The following is a 16,718-nucleotide window of genomic DNA, read 5'->3' on the forward strand; positions in this document are numbered from 1 at the left end:
TTCACAAAAATTAAGCAACTTGTTTTTTGTGAAAAGGGGGAAATAGGTGCTCGTTTTTATTCAGTCAAGTGCAAAATGTATTAATTGGGGTTTCTTCCTTTTTGCCTGTGACCACAACAAAGCAAAAATAAACCTTTATTGCAGGAATCATCAAAGGAAAACTGCAAAATGCATGCTTAGTTTGAACAGTTTGCTCACATCCCAAATGCAAATGAGCACGCGTCAGTTTGCTGAAATGTTTCCTCCCAATAATTCATTGTTATATCAGCGCTTCAATAAATATTGCTGTCCTGGTAAAGAAGATGGCACTTAGAATCTAACCCCCCCCGGTTTGTGATTTTGGACTGTATGAATTCATTTTGCATTTTGTGAGCTGAATCGTCTGACGAAGATCTGCGTCACTACGGCTGCCAAAGCGACTGCTGGAACCTCTGCAGCCATTGTCAGCTTCTCCTCCTGGGCTACCTGTGAGAGCCCAGGGTTTTTTGTTTTTTGACATGTGCCAGGATAGGAATTCAACATTTACAACAGAAAGGACTGAATGTGATGAAAAGCGTCTTGGAGGTGCTGACACTATATAATGCATTTAACATGACTTCTTTATTTTATTGTAGCCGTTTCCTGATTGAATCGAATTGAAGGCAAAGGATCAATTCATTTATTATTGGGACGATAAAAGAAAAGAATCCACCTTTAGAAAAACGTAAGCACAGGACAGCAAACTGGTTACACACTTTTTGCTGACTGAAAGAAAAATTCAGTGTTAAAACTAGAGATGGACCGATCCGATATTACGTATCGGTATCGGTCCGATACTGACCTAAATTACTGGATCGGATATCGGAGAAAAATAAAAAATGTAATCCGATCCATTAAATATCACGAAAGCACCTCACAAAACTTGCAACACGCTGTAACTCACCTCAGATCGTTAGCACGTCGGAGCAGTATGCATCACGTGATAGAGCGGCTGTGGCATGCGGGACCTGTCGGTGGTCTGGATAGCATTTGGAGCTTCGCTAGCAACCCGGCATTTCATCTCCGACAAAGTTATCCCCGAGAGAAGTAAAGCACGTGTGTAAGTCCATCTCTGAATGTTTGTAAAGCATTCCTGCGTTAAGCTTAACAAGCGACTGCCTCTCCGGCTGCTACTTCAATCGTGAAACTGCTTAATGATCAGCTGATCGGCTTTTCTGTCGCGAGTCCGTGTCTCTTGTTTGCTTTTGGCCCACTTTGCACCAGACAGAGGAAACCAGCGGCTGAACAACAGCAGCACGTTTAAGCTTGATCAGCTGTTGTTAGAATTTATTTAATATTACTTTCTACACCAGGATCTTTTTCTACGTAGCTGACGGCTGGTAACTGTGCAGGGGCGGATCTAGCAAAGTTTAGCCAGGGGGGCCGATAGGGCATGAACAGGGAAAAGAGGGCACAAAGACATACTTTTCTTTCTTATTCTCATTTAAAATGTCGAGCTTTTAATTATTTAATATTTATCTGAATCTTACACCCAAAGTTTTAATCTGATGTAAAATGTATAGAAGTCCATTATTGTATATAGTAACTGTTAAGTCTAATATACCCTAGTAAGCTATAGTACTTTTTCCTTTGGGAAGGTACCATCTGTGCAGTCTGCAATTTTGTTGAAGAAAGATGTTGAATCTATTTAATATTTCTTGAAAAATAATTGATTTCTGTGTATTTTTTTCACACTGCATCAAATTAAGGTTGATTACGTCGATTAAGCATCATGAGGTGGAGCGTGAGGGGTGGTTCCCTATTTTTTATTTATTTATTTTTGTTGTTGCTGGGAGTTGGAACCCTATTAGTTAGGTTGCTTAATATTTATGCTAAGTACTCTTTAAAATACCAGAATAGGGAGGATGGTGTAGGTTTAAGTTTATTAGATTGATCAGTATTGCTGAACTATGAAATATTTTTTTTTGCATACAGGTATAACAGAATAGCTTTTGTGTAGTTGTTGTTTTAAACTTGAGTATGAACTTATACAAAATGCAGCAAGATATTTAAAAAACAGTTTTGTTGATTAAAACACACTATATCGGATTCATATCGGTATCGGCAGATATCCAAATTTATGATATCGGTATCGGTATCGGACATAAAAAAGTGGTATCGTGCCATCTCTAGTTAAAACACAGTTTTAGTTGATGTCAGTTTAAGTGAGAAAACAAATAATAGACTCTCCTCTGCGCATACACTTTTAGAACATGGTTTATTTTATTTTCACAGACTGCAGGCTCACTATACAGTACACGTCAGTCCTTTAAGAGGTGCCTCAGGACTGATGAACATGGCACTTTTTAAATTAAATCATGGTAGCAAACACGAGCAAAACCACTGAAAATTAAAAATACAATCAAAATCCCCCAGACCCCCATCCTAATGTCCCCAGCTGGATTTCCACTCGAGGACGTTCTCTCTGCTGTCCCGTGTCTCCCTCTCGTCACGGTTATTTCTTGTTTGTCTTTAACAATCACGACAAGGAGAAATGGGAGCTGGACAGCAAAACTGGGAGAAATTCAAAGTTTAGTTGTCACAGTGAAACAAACAACACTCTGCGCCTTTCTGCGTCGCGGTGCAAAAAAAAAAAGCGCACACGGTGTGAATCTGCGATGCAACCCATCCAAACACTTAGACTGGGACCGATGCGAAAGCGTTTTACGCACGCGTAATGAAGACATCTACAGGTGGACCACAAAGCGTCGTCTTGTTTATCACGAGGCTACAGTTAACGAGTATACGGGAGGACTTTAGAGGCTGATAAACCCTTACGGTCTATGATGGACAGCGTGTACTCCGCATTGTCTATAATCTGGAGAGGCGTAGCTCCCTGGGTTTCTGCCTGTGTCATGGAGCGCGTGGCGCAACCTTTCGTGGATGACGGAGTGGAGGCTTTCCAAAACAATCCTCTCAGCATCTTCCTGATCTCCGGCCTCATCAGGCAGTAAAGCACCGGGTTTAAGCAGCTGTTTGCGTGCGCCAAGCACACGGTGACAGGGAACACGTAGGTGTGTACCATGTAATACGACGTGTCCCAGTTTGCTGCGTTAAATTTGACCAACACGCCCCAGAAGGTGATGGCATGATTTGGCATCCAGCAGCAGAAGAAAGACAAAACTACTATAGCGACAGATTTGGTGACTCTGGATCTCCGTTTAGGGTTGCTGCTGTCCATGCTCCTCTGTCTGACGAAGCGCAGCAGCATCAGGTAGTTAACGGAGACAATGAGCATGGGGATAATGAAAGCGATCAAGATTTTCTGGATGTGATAGAGGGCGAGCCAGTCGTGTCCTTCGGGAAACTTGAGGAGACAGAGTTTTTCGCCAGCCACCACAGTCACAGTGGAGAAGACAGCTGTTGGAGCTGTGGCAACTGTCGCCGCCACCCACAGCACCGCGCACACCCACTTCACACACCGTGACCTTCTGTGCGCTTTTTTCTTTAGAGCCGAGGCGACGGCCAGGTAGCGGGTCACGCTCATGGCGGTGAGGAAAAACACGCTGGCGTACATGTTCATCACGGTGACCGAAAGGACGATCTTGCACATGGCGTCTCCGAACGGCCAGCTGAAGTCCAGCGCGGTGTCCACAGCCCAGAAGGGCAGAGTGAGAACAAACTGGAAGTCCGTCACTGCCAAGTTGATAATGAAAACATTAATAGTGGACCTCTTTCGACCTTGTCGTAACCTCATTAGAAAAAAGACGAGGAGGTTGCCCACTAAACCCACTGCGCAAACTACAGAGTACACAACCGATATGAGTATCCTCAGAATGGGGGTGCCATCCGCGCTCACGTCGATGTCTTCGAGCACTGAACTTCGGTTGAGCGCTCCGCTGTGGTTAAACATTTCCTCCATCATTAAATTTATAAAGCTTGACTCACAACATTTTCTTCTACGAGGCACGCCATGAAAAAAGCCTTAGCCTTTCATCTTAGATTAGATGCAAATTCGTAGTCATAACACCCTTCTGAATAACAGCTGGCCAGAAACCTGCTTTTATACAGGTGTGTCGCTCCTCTGCTGAGCCACGATTGGTCGAGTGAGACGTGACAGAAAGGATTACGGTCCCGGCAGCTTTTAAGGAAGAACAGGTTAAATTTCTTGTTATAGTTTATCCGCCATGAAGGATTGTATTTGTCACAGGAATCGTGCGTAAATGCACAAAATAGGAAAAGAAAATAAATGATGAAAGTTACTTTTAATCCAGACAATTCAAACGAATACATCAATCAAGATGTAGACCTCTTCCTGCCTCTCTCACCCGGTACACCTGTTGATTTCTGTTCACGCACTTTGCAAACACAATAAACCAAGATGAGCGTGCCTTTAGGAATGTCAACGTACTTCTTAAATGCTTTCATTATAAGTAATATTAAATGAATACTATAGGTCAAAAATGATGGCCAGCATGTAGAACTTTCGTAAGCTCAAGCAATAGTGGGACATTTTTCTTCCACTAGAGGGCGCGCTTACTTTGGAGAGGGATAATAACGGTCGAACATAGAGTTTGGTTACGCCGTGTTCCACCTCCAAATAGGCATAATTCTTAATTGTTCCAGCTTAGCTTAAGGTGGTAAAACATTTGGGGATATAACTGATATAGATCTGGGTTTTCCAGATGTGTTTTAAAATCAGGAATCTCCCGAACTCGATGATGTCAGTCGCTGTTTTGTTTTTTAAGACTTTACTCGGGCTTTTCTCACAGTTCCCACTGGGAAACACTTGTTTTTTTATGCTGTGAACCTCCGGTCAAAACGTACAGAGCGCGACCCCCGATGCGTAGTCATTTGTCTTACTCCAAGTGAACGCAACAGTCTGGTCCTCATCTGACCCACTGAGAACCCGAATCACCCCAAGGAACTTCCAATTGGACTGCATCTCTGTATCCGATCTCTTGGAGTAGCATTCCCCTTTAAGCCCTCCAGCTCTCTCTTGAGCCCATTGTCTTAAGTCCACCCATCTGTGGGGGTGGCTCTGCGAAAGTTTTCACAGCAAAGTTTTAAGCTGTCACTGGCTGTCGGGAGGAGGCTGATGGAGGACAGGGGGACCAGCAACTTGTAAGCAAACATTTACACCGACATAAAACAAAACACACACAAAAAGATGCAGCAAAAGCCCCCCCGCGGAGGCAGACAATGCTCAGGCCTGAAGTGAAGAAGTTTGTTGTTGCTGTCACAGCGTAAGTGCACGGGCGCAACAAAGCGAGAAACGCACCCAGCACAGATGGATTTGAACTATTTGAATTGACAGTCGACGCGGTGTCAGAAAGGCGTTAAATGTTTCGAAAATATAAGTTACCGTCCTGACAAAATGACCCGTTTGCACTGCGGGCTTCACGCTTTCGGACAAAGAGCGTCTTCCATTCACTTCTTCTTCGCGGTCCTGGTGGTCCTGGAAAACTGCAAAACTTTGGGATTGGGATTATCACATGAACCAGGTTAGTGAGCCTGAAAACTAAAGTATTTTAAACATTTTCAGATTCAAACACATGGAATGCCACAACGCTCTCGTACACTGCCTGCTTTTGTTGTGCGCATTTGCTCTGTGAGTGAATCCAGCCACACTCCTCCCTGATGAGAAGCCAGCTGGAACTTTTGCTTACAACGTTTGGGGACAGCCATAGCAATTATGCTCAAACTTTTATAACCAAGTGCGGTAGAGAGAGCTGTTTCTGAATGAATCATCAGAGGCTGAAGCCCGGTCCGCCCTTGTTGTAGTGCCCTTCATCAAAACGCAGAATCCCAGTGCAGTGCTGCTGCTGTGTGACTGACACTGACCTCTGACTTCAGTAGTCAAGGGCAGGAAACAGAGTTTCACTTAGGGGAATAGACAGGATGCATTATTGTTATTCTCTTAATACACCCAGTTTCAACAGAAAGTGTATTGGCTGTTCCAGTGCATATCATCACATCAGAGGATTAAACCCCTCATGTCTGGTAGGAAGCACCCCCTGCCTTCACCTCATGCACTTTCATCCACTCAGACTTCCCGGGTTCTCCAGAGATTAGGCAAACAAACAGATCAAGAAGTGTGGGTGCACTCTGTCTCATCCTGTACAAATCAACTGTGTGCTAGCTACTGTTTGGCATTCTAGGCAAGGATGACTCACTGAGGGAGGGACCTGTCAGATAGTGATGTTTCAGGTGTTAGATGTTTGCACAGGAATATCGATGTCTGCCTGAAACTGTTTCCCAAAGTAGAAAAGCACTTTGATAAGCAAAGGGCTTCCGCTTGACAAAATGTTTAAAGACATTTTTTATTCTTACCTACTTGTAAGACTAAAGAATAAAAAGTAAATTAACTGAACCTGATCAGTGTTGTTCATTTGTCTTAGCAAATCTGAGAAGACTCTTAAGGATCCCTAGATTTATCACAATCACTCCAATGAAAAAAACCTTATTTCTGATGAATGTGATGGTTTCTGATCACCACGAATCCACAGTCCAATTCCTCAGGAGAGTAATTTGCTAGTTTGCTCTTTCTAGATGAGAAAGACCTTTGTGAAGAGCTGCAGAAAATATTTGTTTCAATTGCTTAAAGAATATCTTCTTAAGGTCACAAGAAAATCTAAAAATCTTTTTGCTTCCCTAACAAAGGTAGGAATGGATATGCAGTCACTGCTTTCATGAAGAATGCCTTCCATGCCTTTGTTGTGCATTGTTAAGGCTACAAGAAGATATTTATATTTTCTTTTGACCTTAAGTAGAAGATAAGATATTTTTTAAGAGAGTTTTTTTTTCTCCAGCAATCTCTTGCCATCAGTAATACACATAAATGAAAACCAGTCAAGCCCATTGCTTTAGGCAGCCATGTCTTTACACTAATTCAAATCAATCCAAGACTATTTGGCATTTGTTGATGGTCAGAAGTTCATAAATAAAAGCAAAAGTGCGAATCAAAGAAGTGCATGGCTGGAATACTCAGGCATGTGGTAAAGTGAGAAGTCGATAAAATAATGGTATGGTATTAAAGTGCCAATAAAAAGGTGAAAACTCCTCATTCAGTCAGACATTTCAAATATTTGTCCAAATCATCTATAAGTGCTGTATGCTTGAAAATATTTGTGCAGATAATCCTGTGCAGTGCAGACAGGGTAAGAGCTCGAGTCAGCAAGGCTGTGTATAATCACTCCTTCATTTCCCTTGAATGAGATAAAGCCAATGATGATAGTGTGAGGGTTTGCACCCTTGTACTTTGAGTGCACAGAATAAGTGAAAGAATGTGAAACAGATAGTAGCTGTGATTTTATTTTATTTTTGACAGTGGTAATAATTATTATTTAATGTGTACAGTGTCCATCACATGGATAAAAACATCAATATTTCACAGTGTTGTTATCATTAAAATTCTTATCACTGGAAAAAAAGTTGTAATTGATTTACGACTTAGCTTTAGTGCAAATATACCATTAAAATCATTTAAATATTCAACTTTTTAAACTCTTCTCATGCATTTTAACACACGTCGCGTGAGAAAGAAGGTTTCAGGGGACTCTGTGCACTCTGTGAATAACTAAGTAGTGCTGCTTCTATAGGATTTAAGAGGGCAAGTAGCAGCCAAGCTATGCTAATCAAATGAAGTTGATTAATTGATCATCAGCAAACATGAATACCTCTATAAAAGCAAAATTTTTAGCAGTTTGCTAAATTCTCTCCAGGAGTGGACATCCTGACAAAGTCACACAAAAATCAGACCTTGCAGGCGCCACATCTCAGATTGTACAGGCCTCCATTAGTGTGTTAAATGTTCACGTTTATGACAGTTCAGTGAGAAACAGACAAAACGAGTATGAGGTCTTTGAAAGGGTTGCAAGGAGACGAGAGACAGCACATCTTAGGTCTGCAAAGGTGCATCATCACATGGCACAAGACTTCTGGAACGATGTTGTTTGGACAAACGAGATAAAGTGGAGATTTGGACCTAACGCACAGCGGCACACTTGGCGAAAACTAAGCTCAGCATATCAGCATGAATACTTCATACCAACTGTGAAGCACGGTAGTGAAGGGGTGATGTTTTGGGCCTGTTGTGTAACCACAAGTCGTGGCCATCTTGCATTGATAGAGTTAACCATGAGCTCCTCTGAGTATTTTAGAGTGAGAGCAACAGCTAAAGCATGTCACAAATTACGTCGTGAAGCAGGATAACTATCCAAAGCACAGAAGCAAATCTAAAACAGAATAGCTGAAAAAGAAAAGAAAATTAAAGTGGTGAAGTCCAGACCTCAACACAATAAATGCCTGCAAACCTTAATAAACTGAAGCAATGTTTTAAAGAAGCTACTGAATCATGTGGTGTACTTAGTTTTTCACTGGACTGCATGGAGTCCTGTGAAAAACCCCTTTTTCATGTGACTGTATGTGGTGATAAGCATAGCAGCTGTGGGGGGTGTACTGTCAGTGGATACTAAACGTACAGTGATTACTGAGTATTGCAAACTAAAAGAAATAAACACTGTTTAGCAAGATTTAGCTAGGTACAATGAAATTGTATGGATAGAAATAAGATGGAAAAACTGCTCATCCTGCTTCTTGAGGCGCAGTCCTTATATTTTTTGTCACACTGTTCTCCGTGCATTGGACAAAGCTATTCCAGGTCAGAGCAAATGATGGTTTGTGAAACTCAGTCTTCCAGCAACAATGCAAACTATTAAACATGAGAGTGAAGCGTCAAAGAATATATTTTTAAGAAGTGCTGCATATATGTCAGTTATATTCAAAGATAAAGTGACAGATTAGCACATATGTGTGTGTTTAGAGTTTCCCCGGTTTTGTTTACAGCTTTGCAGCCACATGATTATTTAATTTCAATCCAGTTTCCTGCGATTTAATAACGAGTCTTCTTCCCATCACCGCTTTTACAGAAAGATTTCAGGATGACTTCCCTTTGTACGAGGTGGTTCACCCTACGAGACTGGATGCCAAGGGTCACTTCCTGTCCAATTTCCTGTCTCACCATGCTCGCCGTTTACAGCGCAGGGAAGCCTCAGTGGAACCAGCAGGACTAGATCGCATCTTCTACCAGTTTTGGCACGGCGGCCACAACTTGCACTTCAACCTCACTCTGAATCCTCACCTGCTGGCTCCAGGCTTCATGACTGAGAGGAGGTTTGGTGGCCTGAAGGGGGCACGGATCAAACCTGCTGGATCCTCCCACTGTCATTTCTTGGGCGAAGTGTGGGATGATGCCATTGTGAAAGGGAGCGCAGCTATAAGTACTTGTGATGGCCTGGTGAGTGGATAAGCGAACTATTTAAAATTGTTTGAAAAGCATAAGCAGGCGAGGTGACCAGGCAGCTGTCATCAGAGCTGGGTGCAACAAGAAGTTATTTTCAAAACTGTGAAATTTCATCTTCACTTAAGGGTCATTTAAACAGCAACATGCCCTGGTGTGATTTTCTTTTTTCTTTTTTTTCCAGAAAAGTTCAGTCCATATATATTTTGACAGTGACACAAGTTTTGTTTTGTTTTTAACCTGTTTATGAAGCACATTCCTATTATAGTTATATAATGGAAATGGACATAATGTGTAGACTCTCAGTTTTAATTTGAGGGCATTCGTATTCAAATTGGATGCAGGGTTTAAAGGTTTTAGCTCCTTAAGATGTGCCACTCTCTTTTAAAGGTGACCAAAAGTAATTGGACAATTGTCTCAAATGTTATTTTATGGGCAGGTGTGGGCAATTCCTTAGCTATGTTATTATCAGTTAAGTAGATAAAAGGCCTGGCACTGATTTGAGGTGTGGTGCTTAAATTTGGGAGATTTTGCTTTGAATGGACAACATGTGGTCAAAGAAGCTCTCCGTGCAGGTGAAACAAGCCATCCAAAATCTACAGTTTGGTACATACTGAGAAAGAAAGCACTGGTGAACTCAGCAATGCAAAAAGACCTGGACGTGCACGGCAGAAAACAGCGGTGGATGATTGCAGAATCATTTCCATGGTGAAGAGAAACCCCTTCACAACAGCCAGCCAAGTGAGGGAGTCTCTCCAGGAAGTAGGCATTATTAAAGTCTACCATAAAGAGAAGACTACATGAAAGTAAATACAGAGGGTTCAATGCTAGGTGCAAACCACTCATAAGCCTCAAGAATAGAAAGGCTAGATTGGACTTTGATTGATAGATAAATAAATAAATAAATAACACCTACAAAAGCCAGCACAGTTCTGGAAAAAATATTGTTTGGGCAGATGAAGCCAAGATCAACCTGTACCATAATGATGGCATCTGTTAAACATAGTAGAGGCAGTGTGATGGCTTAGGCGTGCATGGCTGCCTGTGGCACGCGGACACTTGTGTTTATTGATGATGTGACACAGGACAGAAGCAGTCGAATGAATTCTGAGGTGTCCACTCAAATCCAGCTAAATGCAGTTAAATTGTTTGGGCGGCGTTTCATAATACAGATGGACAGTGACCGAAAACATACAGCCAAAGCAAACCAGCTGTTTATTAAAGCAAGTGGAATATTCTTGAATGGCCAAGCCAGCCACCTGATCTTAAGCCAACTAAATTTGCATTTCACTTGTTGAAGACTAAACTTTGCACAGAAAGCCCCACAAATAAACAGCAGCTGAAAGCCGCTGCAGTGAAAGCCTGGCAGAGCATTAAAAAGGAGGACCTTCAGACTTGAAAGCTAATTGTGCTTAGAAGCCTAGAAGACACTTTGAAACCACAGCTCCACATTTATACACAACGAGTGGATATAAAGAGACTCAGCCATATATAAAATATATAGATGTATATATTGGTTGTAACATTTTTTAGAGATTTGCATTGCACACATAATAAGGATGCAGCATTTCCCTGATTTGCAGACGTTCTCGTGGAAGCGTATTCCATCAGACGGAAAATTGTGCCTGATGCACTTCCTTTTATAGCAGGGTTTAAACTTGAGTATTGCGAGTAATGGAGCCCGCCTTTATATTTTGTACTAAATGTATATTGAACTTCCATTTTTGTCCCAGAAGTGTCACTCTCATGAGTGCATTTTTTAAAATCACGGAGCAATCCTGCAGTCCTGCTCTATCTGAGTTTGTTCAAAATTAGGCCAGTGATTTATGCTCTCCACTGTGTCTGTCTGTAACAGATGTGCGCTCATAAAAGAGAGATTATTTAGACCACAAGTGGATACGGTGGGCATGATTTGCATTCAGACCACTTAGATCCTTGACACTGCATTATCACAATGCTGCAGTCGTATTTCTCCAAATTAGATCTGGACCAGGGCTTTCAAAAGATACTTACTCACCACCTCTCTTTTCTCTGTCTGAAATTTCCAAATGGAGATATTATTCACATCGATCACAATAATAAATAATCACAACATAGATCACTATTTCACGTTTATTATAATATGCTCCAAGCTGTTCTTCATTTTGATTTGTAGTTTTAGAAAGAGAGCACTTTTTTCAGAGATTAGCTAGAAGCTGTTTAGCCCTGTGCCTAAGTGAGTGTGTAAACTGCAGTGCAACTTTTGAAACAAAAGTCAGATCTCAAAAGCGAAGCGTTACTCTCTTGTAATGCTGACAGACTTTTCTCAGTTTCTCAGACGAGCCTGTCTGACACCAGTTATCATGTTCAAAGTCACATAAAACAGCGGTCCCCAACCCCCGGGCCTCGGACCGGTACCGGTCCGTGAGTCGTTTGGTACCGGGCCGCGAAAGTTGAGGCTCAGGTGTGAAATGTATGGTTTTCAAGGTTTTTATCGGTTTTCAGCGTTATTTTCTCTCGGTTTTCCTGGGTCTTTTCACGTGTGTTATGAATAAATCTTCTTTTTTCGGTACCGGTACTAGATTTATTTTGTTGTATTTATCCGTGACACCTTAAAGGCCGGTCCGTGAAAATATTGTCGGGCATAAACCGGTCCGTGGCGCAAAAAAGGTTGGAGACCGCTGACTTAAAGGGTCTTTTTTTATGGTTCCGATGCCTAACAGGCTGTCCTGACCATGTCTGCATGCCTAAAGGCATTAACAAGTAGTCGAATAGGTGCACCTAATGAAGTAGTCAATGAGTATCTACCTATTTAGCAGAATTTCCACGCATATGTAAACTCACTCTGTTTTAAATATTAAAGTGTAATTGATAGAGATCCCAGGAGAAGCGGAAGCGAATGGATGGATGGATGATAGAGATGCCTTCTATGGTCACATGGATGAAGTTCATTATGTTCTCTTGCTGAACATGACACAACAAGAATTTGTGTGATAGTAAAAGCCACAAATGCTGTCTTATTGTTCAGATGAGTGTGTGTGTGTGTGTGTGTGTGTGTGTGTGTCCTGTGTAGCTGAAGTTGTTCAGCTCAGGGCTGAATTACAATAAAATGAGAAAAATTTTCCTCCCAGAAGACCGGTTCCTCTTAAAAAGCAATCATGTTTTCTTGCTTCTAATCTTCCTCCACATCTTTATTTACTGGCGGGACTGCATATTTTACAATGCAGTGCTTTGCAGCACTAGTATCAGTCAAAAACTCTTAGGTATGTGGTATAGTAACATTTAATTAATGTAGAAAAAAAACTAAATAAATTATTTTATTTAATAATTAGTGGTAGACTCTTTACTGACATTTGTTTTTTTAAGTCAGAAACACATCAGCAGACATATGGTATCCACATTGCTGGTGTTTTGCCAGCGCTCTGCCGGCTCCTTGCACGATTTGGGTTATTTGCCTGTCTGATTTACATCAAGTAAAACACACGATCAGCTGGATTACGATCATCCTTCCGCTGGTTCTTGAAAGACTTCTTGATTGCATTTTAGTCCAGAAATTGTACAGCTGACTTGAAATGCCCTTAAATGTCCCAGTGAAATTAACTTTCTTTGAGAAAAGCAAAAGAGTATGATGGTATATATTCAAACACTTTTATTTCCCGATGGTTCCCTGTAGATAAAGAAACTAATTAAATAATAAAAATGAAAGTTTTATTTCTTGGGTAACTCACATACATAACTGTGTCTTTTTCAACACTTCAGCATGTTGATCTAAACATAAAACAAAGTAAAAAAGTGTTTGCAGACAACCACAGACCATATATAAAAGACTGACACAGCCAAAGTGACGTCACACATTAGTTTGTGAAATCCTGTTTGAAACCAGATGTCACATCTGGTGATTCTGAGTGAAAAAATTGGAGCGACACTCCACACTCGCACGATAGCGACTTGACATTTATAAGGTTGGCCTGCCCTAAAGTATGCCCTGTTTTGCATCCATGTAATGAGTGAAACTTTAGGCCGACAGCCGAAGCCATAATTTAATTAGGAAAGTGTTTACTGGGGTTTTCTCAGACTTTTATACAACTGGACTTCTTTTTCACAACATGAGGAGCTGCTCACTGCTGGCACTCACAAGAAAGAATGCAGGTTCAAAGTACTGATCCTTAGCACACAGTCTATGCAGGTAACTAATTATTGTGGTGCAAAGCAGCAAGTAAACTTCTGCCAGCACCTCAGCTTGGTTCACTTGCCAGAGCTCAGCCTGTCTGCTTTTGGTAAAACACAGACAGTGATGAGATTAAGAGTATTTTGAATATTGAAGGCACTTATTAGTTTGCTTTATAAGAACCAAGTATATTGATGAAAGTAAAACATGTTTCTAATGTGATCCTTTTTTCGTTTTTCAAAGCTGACTGATATTACAGATGAAGAAACTTTGATAGAAAATTCATTTACACATCTTTAACGTTGATAGAGTCGATTTTACGTGCGTCATCTTCTTTGACTGTCTGCAGATTATTCTTCACTTTCAAAGCTGAAGTGCTGCACAAAAGAGCATCTTGCAAAGGAGTCCCATAAGTCCTCATGTTTTAGATCACAGCCAGAAACCTGTAGTTTCAGGACGGTTTCTTCCTGTGGTTGTGACTCTTATCATGTTGACAGACTGCAACACTTCCCAAATGACTCAAAACTTCAGATCAACAAGCCTCCCTTTCTTACTGAAATATATTACATATTTATATGTTAACTATGTGTGTAAGTTTCCTCCCAAATACGAAATCACAAAAGATTATTCCAACCACAATATATTTCCCGGCATGACTATTGTTCTTGCCTCCGTGCATTTCCTTCAAACTGGAGAAAGAGCCTCCCACACTTAACATAGTACACAAGACAAATAACACCAACTGAGTCAGAGAGAAAGAAAAGGAGCTGGGCCGAAGTTGTAGATCAGCTTCCATACGCACCTCCACTGTGGTCAGGCTAAAACAGCTTAAATGGTATGCAGGTATTTGAAAAGGAAACTCGGTTACAATAGAAACATACTTTAATGACTGGATTTCATTTCACCCCTGATTTACTGCATTGGTCCAGTGAGCACTGAAATTGTTATCCAGTGAGCTGTGATTGCATTTACTAAGACAGATTAAAACAAGAACATGTTAGATTAACTGATGTGTTTAATGGCTTATTTTACATTTCAAATGTTACATTTGAAGGTTCTGTGTTATTTACTCAACCTGTTACCTCAGTCAGTACACTTGACTCTAAATTGGAATGATGCAGGATTTTGGGAAATGTCAGCACCAACCAACAGCCAACCTTTAAAGCCAGCATATCTTTGATATTGTATTTTTTTGGAGATGAGATGAAAACAATTTTTGCTGCTCAGCTTTTAGTGTGTGGGCTTCGGATATAACGGCCAGCCCTCCTGCCTGAGCTTCACTTGGACACTGTGTAAGATGAAAAAGGGATTAACTGGAGCAGAGGGTGGATAAGAATGAAATATAAGACAGCGATGGTCAACGGGGGGCCTAGGGGAATTTGGTTTTGGCCTAGTGCCTGCCTGCCTGATTTATTATGCAGTTGCTTAAAAGACATTTGATCTTTTCCCCGGCTCAGTCGTACGACAGAAAAATTATGACTTGGGGCTGTTTTTGCTGTTTCAGTGGGAGCTTACTCGAAGTGTTTTCATGTGCTTGTGCATTTTTATTCACTAGTCTTCAATACTGTATGTAATGTTTATATATATTAATAATAATATTTGTATTTAATAATATTAAATATTAAAAAAAAATTAAAAACAGTTTTAGAAAGTACTACTTAGCGCGTTTATTCAGGTTGTATTTTCTTAACTGCTTGTTCAGTTCAGGGTTGTGCCAGGCTGGAGCCTCTCAGCTGTGGGTCAGAGGTGGAGTACACTCTGGGGCCAGTTTGCCTTTAAAAATGCAAATGCATCATTTTACTACCATAAAAATTAGGGACTTGGATTGAACACTTGCAGCACATAAAGTAACAGACTGCATAGTTAAAGAGTGCTGCTTGGCCAACCTGCAGCCCAGATTTTGTTCCCACTGCAAACATTTGATACGTTATGAAATGGGGGAAAAATAGACAAAGAAGGTTTGGAGTAGCTGGAACAAGAAAAAGAACAATTCAATTTCTAGAGAACTAGAGCAGCTGATCTCAGTTTCCAAACACCTGGCATGGTAAAAAGAAATCCTGTTGTTGCAACGTTTTGGTGTTTTTTTAAAAGATGTTGCTGGCTACATGTAGATTTTAAATACTTTGCAAACACAGTGTCTCCACTTTTTTGCAAATCTCCAATCAAAATACTCAAAAGCGGACATCTTCAGTTGTTTATGGTGTAAGGTGATGTAAGTTCATTAAAGTAAGATCATTAAATATGGCACCGTGAGAGAAAACGCCTTATTGCAGAGCATAATATATAAAAATGCTTCTGATCAATTTTCTTGTCAAAAACTTGGATTAACTTACTAATCAATGTTGTATGCAGTTGTGTGATGTCTTGCCTACCCATTACATACTGTATCTTTGACGACAGAAGAGCAAATCAAGAGCAATGTTTTGTTTCTCAATATTTCAGCAGTTCGCTCTTTGGCAACAGTTAAAATAGTTTAAAGAGATTTGAAGAACTGACTTACAGCTCTTTGTTTCTTTAGACGGGACTCTTCAAGTTATCTGATGAAGAGTTCTTTATTCAGCCTCTGGAGACATCAAGTGATGAAACATCAGCACCACAGGCCCATGCCATCTACAAACGGCATGTGTCTCCTCCCTCCTGGAGCCCAGTCATACAGCCCATCTCAGGGAAACGACCTTTCAACGGTACCTGTGGAATCAAAGGTAAATCGTGCACATTTACTTACATTAGCAAAGAAAGCACAGCATAGAAATTATACTTTTTTTTTTTAAACAGGATGTCAAACTAACGATTTGTAGTACAAACAGATGCACCAGAAAGTTGATTGTTTTCATCTGGATCCAGATGAACACCATTAACTTTCCGGTGCTTCCTTCCCTGAATGATTGAGCATTCATGGAAACACGTAAACGGATGCATTACCGAAAGATTTTTTTCTGTAGTTAAGGCAAAGCTAATATCTGTTAATATCTTAAAAATGAGGGAAGGCGAGGAGCAGTGGGTTCAGAGTGTGGTGCCAGGGGAGCCTGACCCATGCAGCTGACCTCCATCATCTTATCATGTCTCCCCCATTCGAGTAGGTCGCTGTGTGTGGCGTGCAGCAAGAGGAGGCAGTTTGAAAACTAAATGATCAATGTTTGTACTGTAAAGACAACATTTGTGGCTAAAATGTAAGCCTTCATATTGCGTCAGTACATTATTTTTTTCTTGCAAATACAGAAGCCGCAAAATACCAACAGCTCCCAGTGTGATTAAGGTCATGGTGATGTGCAAGTTTTTGTTTTTTTGTAACAGCAGTGGAGATAAGTACTA

At 40.9% G+C, this 16,718-nt stretch overlaps 2 protein-coding genes across 3 annotated transcripts in view; one reads left to right on the plus strand and one right to left on the minus strand.

Annotated features, from left to right (window-relative positions):
- Nucleotides 1-2,254: 2,254 nt before the first annotated feature.
- On the minus strand, nucleotides 2,255-3,907 carry LOC146583611 (relaxin-3 receptor 1-like). The gene has a single exon (XM_085281057.1). The coding sequence runs from the start codon at nucleotides 3,881-3,883 to the stop codon at nucleotides 2,753-2,755; it is 1,131 nt and encodes a 376-aa protein (XP_085137183.1). The 5' UTR covers nucleotides 3,884-3,907; the 3' UTR covers nucleotides 2,255-2,752.
- Nucleotides 3,908-4,926: 1,019 nt separating this feature from the next.
- adamts7 (a disintegrin-like and metallopeptidase (reprolysin type) with thrombospondin type 1 motif, 7) overlaps nucleotides 4,927-16,718 on the plus strand; it is an 89,951-nt gene continuing 78,159 nt past the window's right edge. Inside the window, exons 1-3 of one of the 2 annotated variants that reach the window (XM_085274618.1) lie at nucleotides 4,927-5,462; nucleotides 8,889-9,256; nucleotides 15,925-16,108. In XM_085274618.1, coding sequence (XP_085130744.1) covers nucleotides 5,336-5,462; nucleotides 8,889-9,256; nucleotides 15,925-16,108 — 679 coding nt within the window. In that variant the 5' untranslated portion in view covers nucleotides 4,927-5,335. The remainder of the gene's footprint in view (nucleotides 5,463-8,888; nucleotides 9,257-15,924; nucleotides 16,109-16,718) is intronic. The other variant, XM_085274628.1, reaches the window with a different exon arrangement.

Source organism: Mchenga conophoros, linkage group LG1 (genome assembly GCF_057382185.1).
Source record: "Mchenga conophoros isolate Kocher_MC1m ecotype Shallow Benthic linkage group LG1, M_conophoros_male_GT1.1, whole genome shotgun sequence".
NCBI lineage: Eukaryota > Metazoa > Chordata > Actinopteri > Cichliformes > Cichlidae > Mchenga > Mchenga conophoros.

What these genes read in the sequence shown, in the direction of transcription:
- LOC146583611 (XM_085281057.1), bottom strand. Translation starts at nt 3,883, where the DNA reads ATGATGGAGGAAATGTTTAACCACAGCGGAGCGCTCAACCGAAGTTCA.